The following is a 12,539-nucleotide window of genomic DNA, read 5'->3' on the forward strand; positions in this document are numbered from 1 at the left end:
GCAAAGGTGACAAGATAAAATAAGGAGAGGCATTTGATGTGAACTCTCATTCTAAAGGTATAAAAATACCTGATCTTACATCAGTGTGGTGGTTAATTTTTCACATCAAGCTTGCACTTAACTGCCCACTTTAACCTTAAAATGTCTTATTGATTTCCAAAAACATGACATGTACATGTAATTTGGCTATATAATGAGCAGTATGTAAAATTACTTATTAGAAGCCTTTAAGCCAGAAAGGAACAACTGAAATATAAATAATTTATTCTAAATATAAAATTGCAAGTAAAATTCCTCAGTATTAACATATAAATTGTAAATCATTTATGGAATTTTCATTACTAATAGCATACATAGACATACATGTATAGACAGTATTTTAATAATAATTTAAAATTCAACTATTATTGATTGTCTAAAAATCTTTTTCTGACAACACCATTGATGTTTGACCATAATCTAGCAAAATCATATTATGAAAGTTTTAACTCTCCTGTGAATGGATATATCACAAAGCATAAAATATAACACAAGAGACCACCTCAATGACAAAATACCATCCATAATCATTAATGCTCTTCCTATAAATGTCACCAGAAAATTAAAGATTTAGGAGGCTTTAAAACACCAACAGCAATTGTACACATATTTGCTTAGCTAAGAGTACTAGCTAAGTACAGAATCTGTGAAATATTAATTTGATTAGTACAGGGATGTAAAATGACCATTTCTACAATAGTAGTAGCTGGTGGGAGAGCAATAAATTACAAATAATAATGGTCCAAAATGGCCTTTGATGAGGACAGTAATTACAATGTTTTCATTTAGCCTCAAGTCAAATATAAAAATATCTGGTCAAGATAAGGACTTCTCAACGCAAGAAGGATGACGAAAAAATGTTTTGTTTTCCTCTCATGATATGCATGCAGTTATAATGGGTTAATTATATGAAAAAAATCGCGCCCTTTATTTTAAAACAAGGCATTTTGTCGGATTCATTTTAAACCTGTATCTACATGTAAAGTAGTCTAAAATCTTAAATAACATGAAATTAAAACACATATGCTTCATTAAATTCAGCTTACATTAAAGTCATTGATGGAACTATTAAAATCAGTCAATCAAACAAAAAATTTGACATTTAAAGCCCATCATTAGTGATTTCTATTTAAATTCATCACTGAAATCTTGTTTGACCAAATAAACTGAATACAATTACACAATATATCTACGCCCTGTAACAGATCATAAACTTGAATCAATACAAATAACCAGAAATACCCTGGTCACATAACTTTGATGATCAATTATGGATATCAATTGTCCACTCTCAGTCAAACATATGATCAATCAGTAGACTTGTGTTATAATTGTACATATATATTAAATCTACCAGAATATCTAATGGATACCTTGTAACACAGACTACATCCTGTTCATACATAGAAACTTGTTCTACTTAGCATAACAAAGGGCTGAGAAAAAAGAAAAGTTGTGATTTGGGAGGCAAGGGGCCAAGGGCTGAAAATGGCCACTTCATCAACAAGAAAATAACCAGTACATTATGTATATGGTTTCTGAACAACCCCTTCAAATTGTGAATATTTTCGAAAAATTATGAAAATGGCACATTCTCAAAATTTCTTTCATTACACTAATAGAAGTAAAGATGCTTACCTATAAAAGCAGCTAACATGTGAATGAGTTATACTACCAAATCAAGCACCCATTTTCGTGTACATGTACATTTGTACATAACTATGGTTTTCCCAAAATGTGACATTTATAAAAGTTTACATTCAACCTTTAGGATATATGAATATTTTAGTGCATTGACATGTACTGTGTAAGTCATTAGGTCTTAATCACTTTTGGCCATTATATAAAGAAAAAAGTAAAAAGAACAAGAAATGTTCAGAAGAGAATACTAATATCAGATTGAATCAAGCTTGGCAAAAACTCCAGTAACCAGGGCTATACCTACTGTTTAGATGTCTCTCCATACAAGACAATGTTCTAATGTCCCTTCATACAAGTCAACAGACCTACTGAACCTGAGGCTGAGCCATCCTCGATAAAAGCTTTAGAGTAACTAAAAATAGTGTGAGCAAGCTGAAGAAGAGAATAGTACCCATTCAAATGGACTTAAATGTAAAATGTTTGTTGAATTATCTCCCATTGTTGTCCTCTGACAGTAATATATTCCTTCGTGAATATCAACATGTGACACCAAACCTTCCTATAAAATTAAATCAAAATCCCTTGAGCCCTTGACAGACAGACAGACAGACAGGGCAATTCATATATATCCCTGAAACTTTGTTTCCAGGGGAGAGGGGTATAATTAACAGTCTCATAGAAATACTGATTAATAAACAAGTAGAATTTTATCCTATTTTAAGAACAACCTTAGATATTCTTGGAACTATACTGGATTTCTTTTTGTCCTGTGAACTCACTTATAAGTTGCTTAAAACTATGCCAGCACTCCACAGTATTGTAGAACTGCCTAATTTTGGTCTTGTAATCTGATGCTTTGTAACATTTATCACTTTAAAAAAATGTCAAGCATCTGTAAATCTATATATCTAGAAATAGCTCTAGCCAAGGCCTTCAGGATGCAGTAAAAATGTTCTGGAAAAAAATTACCCATAGCATATAGGGTTACCATAGAAACCATGCAAAAATATGCGAAAATTTGCAAAAAAGTTCATAAAATCAGGTTTAAAAATATCAAATTTCCCACAAAATATCTGCAATTTTTATTTCATCCCCTGAAACTGTTCAAACTTTTTCCTTCGAAAACCCCTTCCTCATATGGGCATCGCCGGTTAGATTTTGAGCTATTTCACCTTGTAATCCACTTATTAAATTTAGCATGGTGAAAAATTGACTTACTTTCACTTTCACAATGAAGTCAAATTGTCATTGAAAAAAAGCCCCTTCAACATTGAAAATATATAAAACATTGCAAAATACTTCCAAAAGTCCCCTTTTTTCAGAAAATGTTTGATCAACAATAGATTCTTCATTTTTAATCACTATAGCAACCACCGGTTTCCATTTATGTCATTTCTCATCCCTAGCCAAAAGTGGGAAACTAAACTAAACTGTGGAGTGCTGGCTTAAGCAGAATGCAATATTAAATATTGTAATTTTCTAGTTATTTCTTGAAAGCTTACCTTCTTACGAGTAAAATGATACCAAATTTATCATAATTGGACAATTGATAACAATTTTAGAGGCATTCTCATACTAGGCTATCTCCTCTTCATTAGTGCAGAACTTTCCTTATACCTAAGTGCAGATATGCACTTCACTGTTTTGCTATAATCATCTTTTAAATGAAAATTTCCACTTAAAACATACAAAATCACAACCTATGTATACTTATAAACCCTACATTTGAGGTTTTGTAAGCTTCTAACACCGGTTTTATGCCAAAATAGTGCATTTGAAGCTCATCGCATGAAAAATCACAGAAATCTGAATGAACTGAAAACCAAACACTAAAAAGCCCACTCCAGGTCTAAGGTTATTAAACCTTTGCTTATTGTGCACTTAAAAGTTGCCCGGTTAACTATTTTACATGTAACCTGTGCAAATATTTAGCTTTTAAAAATATATTTCATTCTTTGTGATGGCAAGAGCCATATTCAAACATGAATCAGTTCAATGATTGTTCTGTTAACTTTGTAAAACATCTGCATAATTGGTTGCTAGGGACTTCTTAGCTAACAACAACATAGGTCCATACCATAAGTTACATTTTTTTAACCCTTGTATCAAAGCATAGCATAAAAACACTAGTTTCTAAGAAGTAAAGCAATTTTTTAAATGTGTAGGGGTATAGGCAGCTCCCTTTAAGCCAGCACTCCACAGTATTGTAGAACTGCCTAATTTTGGTCTTGTAATCTGATGCTTTGTAACATTTATCACTTTAAAAAAATGTCAAGCATCTGTAAATCTATATATCTAGAAATAGCTCTAGCCAAGGCCTTCAGGATGCAGTAAAAATGTTCTGGAAAAAAATTACCCACAGCATATAGGGTTACCATAGAAACCATGCAAAAATATGCGAAAATTTGCAAAAAAGTTCATAAAATCAGGTTTAAAAATATCAAATTTCCCACAAAATATCTGCAATTTTTATTTCATCCCCTGAAACTGTTCAAACTTTTTCCTTCGAAAACCCCTTCCTCATATGGGCATCGCCAGTTAGATTTTGAGCTATTTCACCTTGTAATCCACTTATTAAATTTAGCATGGTGAAAAATTGACTTACTTTCACTTTCACAATGAAGTCAAATTGTCATTGAAAAAAAGCCCCTTCAACATTGAAAATATATAAAATATTGCAAAATACTTCCAAAAGTCCCCTTTTTTCAGAAAATGTTTGATCAACAATAGATTCTTCATTTTTAATCACTATAGCAACCATCGGTTTCCATTTATGTCATTTTTCATCCCTAGCCAAAAGTGGGAAACTAAACTAAACTGTGGAGTGCTGGCTATGACATTTTAATTGACCAACTATGATTCAATTGTTCAGAGCAGTAAAATTTACATATCAGAGAACTGTTAGCAAGTGTCTTAGAACTGCACCAAAATATAATTTCATGAAACACTGAATAGTTAGTCAAGGAGTGCAACAACTTTTACCAGACCAAACTCAATTGTGCATGTTATTTGCCCAAGCCAGACAAACTTCAGGAATGGCAAGAAATACTACAAATGTTTCTGTAATCATCCTGAAGGTGAGAAAATGATCCACTAAACACCAATAGACATAATAAATACACATCCTGATGAAACAATCTTGATAGCTCACAGCAAGAAATGATTGCATGTTTAATGAAAGTCTGCTAATTTATAATAAACAGCACTATATAAATCTTCAAGACATGAATCTTGAAGTGACATTAGAAACTGTTGATATAACACAGTTATTGGGAATGAGTCACCCCAGTAACCATTCACCATGTTGCTGTACAAATTATCACAGGCATACCTTAATTATATACCAATTTGCTAACAACTTAACATAATGTCACCAGTTCTGCATCTGCATGTTACATGTGTTCAATGTAATAAAATAAACCTTAAACAGAGTTCTCAGGACTCCAATGTCTGCCAAGTTCAAAGTGAAACAAAGTAAATAATACTTATGGTAAGTCTACTTCCATGGCCAGATAAATACTATCAACACCATGACAATGTCATTTATTAAATATAAAATATGTAAATTATTGAATCTATGAAGCAGAGCTTGAAGTCACTTGAACTAACATGAGAAGGGAAGTAAAAATTTTTTATTGAGTGTTCCATACGTGTACATAATTCTAAATTTAATGTAAAATCTGCTGCATTTATTTACTTTTTTGTTTAAATCTTTCATACAATACAAAATGCTCCTGACATCCATGAATGCAAGTATGGATGAAATATAGTAATAAGTGGCATCAAGTGCTTTAATAGCATCACCCTTGCTACAAGGACATTAGTCTTGCGGTGTATTGTACACTATCACTCAAGCAAACACTTTGTACTAAATGGTTTTTTTTACATACAGAATGAGGTAATTATTGTAAGTAATATGCATGTTCATAAAAATCTTTGATCCGGTACTAATATTTTAAAATGCATCCATACGTTAATGAATAAAATTAAATACTGTAGAATGTGGGATAGAATGCTCCCATAGTGTAGCTTGTTAGGACCACAAATGTTGAAACATGAATACATGTAGTTGAGACAACTTTGATAAAACATGTACATTCAAACTGGATAGCTATTTGAACAGGTTTCTGACAAAAAGTGAAAGTGATAATAAACTTTCAAAATGAAAATTCAGAATTACTAAACAGCTACTACTGCTGCTACTCATTGACTTCACAAAATGATAACAATACTTCTTGAACATAAAACCTTAATTTGGATTGTCTCCCTTTACAAACACCTGGCAATAATCTTGCTTCTTCCATATATGCATGTACCCAACAATTGGTCAACATTAGCGCTAAGATTCAACGAACTCCACAGAATGATATTAAAGAAGGAGTTGTACTGACAAGTTAAGTGTCAGTTCCTGTAAGAATCAGGCAGTAGGTGAAACATGGTACGAAAAAAAAAACCACCATTTTGAGAGTGTAATTTGACTATTTGCACCACCAGAATCAAGGAAAACAGAGAAGATTTTCCATACCATGCTGCACCAATGAGTTACAATTGCATTGAAATGCATTGTAAATGAATATTTCAAGGGCAGGTAACTCTGTGAAAAACCTCATTTTTCTACGATTCTATCAAAAAATTTCTGAGCAACGCCAGTGATGCAGAGATCAAATAATGGTCTTTTCAAATAGAGAAAGCATCATTGAGTGAAATTATATGGTCAGATCGTTGGATTTTTTACATGCATGTTTCTGATTTTTCTTATTTTGCCTGATTCTTACAAATACTGACACTTGAAGCACATGGAGGGATTGACAAACAGCCAAACAAGATGATTCATACATATAGTATACATGTAACCCTTACAAAAAATGATTCCAAGAGTACAAAATCGTTCACATAATGTACAGTACATGTTTTTGCAGTCTGTACCTAGAAGTACAAACACAAAACTAATAAAACTCCATTTTGGTTTATCAAAATAACAAAACTCTGTAATAAGCCAGCACTCCACAGTTTAGTTTAGTTTCGCACTTTTGGCTAGGGATGAAAAATGACATAAATGGAAACCGGTGGTTGCTATAGCGATTAAAAATGAAGAATCTATTGTTGATAAAACATTTTCTAAAAAAAGGGGACTTTTAAAAATATTTTGCAATTTTTTGTATATTTTCAATGTTGAAGGGGCTTTTTTTCAATGAAAATTCCACTTCATTGTGCAAGTGAAAGTAATTCAATTTTTTACCATGCAAAATTTAATAAGTGGATTACAAAGTGAAATAGCTAAAAATCTAACCGGCAGTGCCTATATGAGGAAGGGGTTTTCGAAGGAAAAAGTTTGAAGTTTCAGGGGATGAAATAAAAATGTAAGATATTTTGCAGGAAATTTGATATTTTTAAACCTGATTTTATCAACTTTTTTGGCAAATTTTCGCATATTTTGCATGGTTTCTATGGTAACCCTATATGCTGTGGGTAATTTTTTTTCCACAAAAGTTTTACTGCATCCTGAAGGCCTTGGCTTGAGATATTTCTAGATATATAGATTTACTGATGCTTGACAATTTTTTAAAGTGATAAATGTTATAAAGCATCAGATTACAAGACCAAAATTAGGCAGTTCTGCAATACTGTGGAGTGCTGGCTAAGCGTATAAAGGAATTGTTTGAAATTTGCTAAAATTAACACTTTCCGGGGCTACTGTTTTATTGTAATTCCACAAAGAAAATATATACAATACTTGAACACAACAAAAAATTCCTATGCACTTTGTAGACTGTATGATTCAGAAATAATGCATGGTTTTCACATCAGCAAATCCTCTATCAACTCTTGTATAATTTGAAGAGTATTTTCATTAGATTTTTTTCCTTATTACATGACTGATAATGCACATGGTAGAGAAATCAATAGAAAATCTGCCTGTCACTGCTGGTGAAATCAACAGTATGAATTAAGACCAATCATACCATTATACAATACCAGTAACCTCACAATCCTTCTGATAATCAACCCTTCAAAGGTGTCAAGTTTCTTACATGTAAAAATCAAAAGATTAAAAAAATACATGCACACATAGAACAGATGAACAAGGTAATTGTGGGTTTAAAGCTTTCTACATATTTCAACTAAGCATACATGTACATGTACAAAATAGTCATTCTTAAAGTTAATTAGAATGTTGTATGAATTAATTAAGTTTTGAAAAATACATGTACTTCATAGTACATTGGAAATTAGTTAGTTAGGTACTATTACAGTGACTAAATTATCAATACACCAATAGACATGGATACCTCAGTCTATATGTTAAATGTACATGTATAACATCTATGAATTTACAATGTAAGCCATCATGCTGTAGCTGTGTCCATAACTACAAATCATATCAATTTCATGTAAAGTTCCCATTTCATGGCCTTCACAATCAGCCGACTGAGCAGTAATGTTCAAGTGCAACATCCCAAAGTGGGGGCATAAAAACTTAAAATCCAGGAACAATGCATCCCTGAAACATGTACCCCGGCTATGAAAATGACGTGGAGATCTAGATTTTATTACAGACTAAGTCTGGTTAAAATCTACCAAAAGGTTAAAATAAGTAGTGGTCTAAGGTTTCTGACCTAGAACTTCGAAATTTCATTTACCTACTAGCAAGTCCTAGACCTTGAACCCTTTTCATTTAAAGTTTCTTTAAAACTTTTTTGGTTTTCTTCAAGTGGACCAATGATTTTAAACTTTGAGAGTCCAGTACCTTCCACTCTTTAAAATAAATCTGAACCCTTGGCCTTGCTAGAAAAAAATGCTGATTCTAGGATGTTTGATTGGCAGAAGAGAATACAGGCAAAAGTTTTACTACACTTCACAACTTTGTTGGTGGAGGGGATAAATAATCTGATAACAGTTTGGCAAAGGATAGGTGATATAATAAAACCTCTTTCTTTCCCTATTTTAATATACACATGTAACTAAAAAAATCTAGTAAGTTGTGAAGTCACACATGTATATTAGCGTCAGAACCCTTCAATAATTGGTACTATGGAATTGTTCAGGATCTATAAATGTACATGTTATTCTAATATTTTTAGAAAAAAACATAGATAAGTCGAATTCGGCACATAAGTCAAGGGGCAGAGGTGTGCATTAATATCGTAGGTGTCAGTGGAGATCCGAGTTGAGCAGTCTGTTTTCAACAGCATATTATTTCTGATTTATATTAGTATTTGTGTTTTTGTTAAAGCGTACTATGTCCACAAGTTCAATTATTTTTATTGAATAGCGTGTCAACAGCTCTGAAGCCTTAGATCATCAGATGTACGAAATCGAAACGTGGCACCCATGTGTGAAATTGGGAAATTTGTTCTATGATTTGGTTGTAATTACGATCAGTACTTGATAAACAATATTACCTGGTATTAAGAAATACAATAAAAAAATAATTGTTACCTGCAAATTTGGTTGCAATTTGCATATTAAACGACTGATAACTCCAGAACACTCGATAATGTCTTTCCAGTTAAAAAAAAGTTTTGTTAACATATCTTCTAGAGTTTATTTATATATTTTCATGATTTCAAAGCTTTTATTATAACATTGTCATATTCATTCATAAAGGACAGCGGCAATGATCTATAATATTCAAATTCAATCGCCGGTTTGACTGTTTGAGTGACGGCTTTTGTTGATTGCAGTTTACCAAAAAATATGAATTAAAACAATCAAAAATTACCCAAACAAACTCAATGAAATGCATTGTAGATGAACATATTTTCTCGAAAAATCAATATTTAAATCGAAGTGGACGATAAGTCGAGGCTGACACTTTGCTGAAAAAAAAATACCATCTTATATTCCATAAAAATATGGTACAAGTACATGTAGCTATACAAACATGTATTGTAAATTCTATGATTTTAGAACCAATATTTTATCTCGTAAATGTATAAGCATACAATATTTAGATGCAAATTTATTTCAATTGTTGTAACAAATCTTCTTCAGGCATAAACACTTACATGTACTACATTCAAATATCCAAATTGTAAATACAGTATGAATCAAATAATGTATGCATTCTTGTTTTTTTTCTCTCTCAACCATTCTTTAAACAAAACATCTATTATGAATTCAATAATCATTACAGTAAAGCTTTATTTGTATATCTGAAAATCATAATTTTTAACAAAACATTTTCAGTACATTTTTTCTGTATTCTAACAAAGCTTCATCAAGTTCCATGTGCACGTCCTGGTCATATGATATGCATGATGCACAATATACAGCATTTTGTCAGTAACTGAGTGTCTTAACTCAATTTAATGTTTACTTAAAGCAGGAGCTCAAATAAGAATTGGTCCAATATCCAATGGTCCTAGATTTTTTAACCAGGACCTTTTTACATACAGTAATACATGTACCTGATCATCAATACTTTAGCACATTATGTAAGATCTTTCATTTGCCTTAAAGGATATATGATTTGAAATTTGAAAAAGTCTTGGGCCTATCACTCCTAAAATCTTAGTTTAACATACATGTAGTGTATGCTACAATGCAAGGATCAATTAGAGCTTGTCCTTTAATTAGTTGTACTCCACATGCCAAAAGCTGACGTTTATGTTGGGCTTTAAAAGCTGATCTTTATGTTGGACTTTGAAAGCTGATCTTTATGTTGGGCTTTAAGGGATGGAATCAATCAAGAATGTCCTAACCTCCCCATTTTTTTGTGAAATTTTGTCAAAGTCTTTAAGCATGACAGTTTTCAATAACTTTGCATGTACCCAAGGAATGTATTAGATGTACATTTACATACAAGTACTGCATGTATATAGACACTATTATAGTTACAGAAAAGTATTCTTAAAGGAATCTATAACTGTTCTACTAAGAGGAATTAAACATAAATCTGAGATTATTTTTATATAATGGCCAATATTACAATCACATGTACAAATATATTTTGTAATTTGACTGCAACATTAATTGGACCTAGTAAATACTCACTCCTTGCATCCTCACATTCTAAATATGCAGGAAAAATTGCTTAACCTATCATATAAAATAGCATGTACATATGTATATATATACACACACACAAACATACATGTAAATAGTACATGTATAGTACTGCCCATGCAAGACCAAAAACGGTAATCAAGACATTGAAAAAAAAAACCTAAGTCACTATATGTACCTTGATTCCTGGTTTCAAAATGGCCTTAAAATAGTACATGTATTAGTGCACTGTACATGAATGTTATAAGTACAAAGCTATATGTATTTTGCATGTACATGCAATGTATAAAATGTATGTGTATTTAAAGTTTGAAGAATAATATAAGCCTAAGATGCATGAACATTTTTTTCACTCGTATCACCTTGTGTCTGCACAGAACTGTCGTAAGATTTCATACAATATTTTTTACTTAATCTGGTTTAAAAAGTTTGATGCTGCCTGAAAGTATATATTATAGGAGTCACTACAGAAAAATGCCATTAAATAAGTCAACCTTTAAATCATGCTCTACCTTTACCAGCATTTTTCAATATGTGAGAATTTATGTACAGTATTAACATGCCAGTGTAATGTTAGGAAGCTTTTCACTTTACAGAGGTTCGAAATGGACCACATAAAAATCTTTCATATACATTCAGGTCTCATGGTGAACGAGACACCTGAAGTTATGAAGTTACAAAAACAAAGTATTGATATTGATCAGCAAGTGCTTAAAACTCTGATGATGGAAAGGCAAAATGAAATATGCAGTCCTGGAAAACAATGGAAGTGAAGTACTGTAATGAGTGAAATGTACAAATGTGCATGTAATCCACATGCGACAAACTTGACAGTTGAACTGCCTGCTAGTGTTATCAAATACATAGACAAAAAGGAAGACCTCAACATGAACCTAGATTTTTGACCCCAAGAAGCAATCATCAGTTAATTCAAAACTGGTATTCGGTCCTATTCCAAATCTTTATTTACTATAAAGGATTATGTCAACCACCCATGAGTCATCCCAGTGAACAAGGTGATGTTTAATCTGAACATGTCAAGGGATTAAACTTACCAGTCGGATCAGTAAAGATCGAAGAACTTCCGGGCGACGGTCGAGACTGTTCTTTAGACTTGCTCTTCGGTTTTGACGTGGTTGTTTTCCCTTCTTTTCCTTGTTGAGCGCCCATTCTTCATTTGTAAGAACAAAATAAAGGGTATGTTTTAACCCCCTAGAGCGCTCATGTCATTGAAAAATCAAAGCTACATTGTTTTTCATGTTATGTCATCCCGTTGTTTATGCAATCAAAACCATCAGTTGCGTTTTAATGGGGTATTCTTCAAAATTATTCAATTTTGTTCATCATTTCCTTCTCTTTCGGTGGCCGCCATATTGTCTAAATTGCAGAGTCAAAACGAGGTTGGGATTCCGACCGAGTATGACCTCATCACTGCTCTGACTGGAAAATCCCTTCTAAAAATAGTAAGCTAATTCTTCCTTATATGGACAATGTAATGAGTCTTATCAGTGGCGGATCCACACGTGGTGCAGGGGGTTAGCACCCCCTTTTTACTGGAAAATTTGTCAGTTTCATGTGTAAAATTGATAAAACATGGCACTTAATAGCTCAGCACCCCTTTTTTAGGAACATCGGCTGGAACCGCCTTATCGAAGTGTCTGGATCAGACCCTGGTCTATTCCATTCATTATTTGTCAAAACTTTAAAAACAAATATTTTCCTTTATATTGCAATGGATTAGCTTTCAAAACCATAGTCCACAAATAAAACAAAAGACTTGGTCGTCTACCGAGACGGATCTGTACTTCAGAAAAAAAATCCGTTTGATGTATAGCGGATTTCTTTATTTT

The 12,539-nt window shown here is 32.4% G+C and overlaps 1 protein-coding gene across 1 annotated transcript in view; it reads right to left on the reverse strand.

Moving 5' to 3' along the window:
* Positions 1-12,068, reverse strand: part of LOC148611654 (uncharacterized) — a 28,453-nt gene extending 16,385 nt beyond the window's left edge. Inside the window, exon 1 of the mRNA XM_088592422.1 lies at positions 11,745-12,068. Coding sequence (XP_088448548.1) covers positions 11,745-11,859 — 115 coding nt within the window. The 5' untranslated portion in view covers positions 11,860-12,068. The remainder of the gene's footprint in view (positions 1-11,744) is intronic.
* Positions 12,069-12,539: the final 471 nt, after the last annotated feature.

The sequence above is a fragment of the Perna viridis genome, chromosome 7, assembly GCF_037379345.1.
Source record: "Perna viridis isolate PV_CMFRI_1.1 ecotype Kerala chromosome 7, ASM3737934v1, whole genome shotgun sequence".
Classification (NCBI taxonomy): domain Eukaryota; kingdom Metazoa; phylum Mollusca; class Bivalvia; order Mytilida; family Mytilidae; genus Perna; species Perna viridis.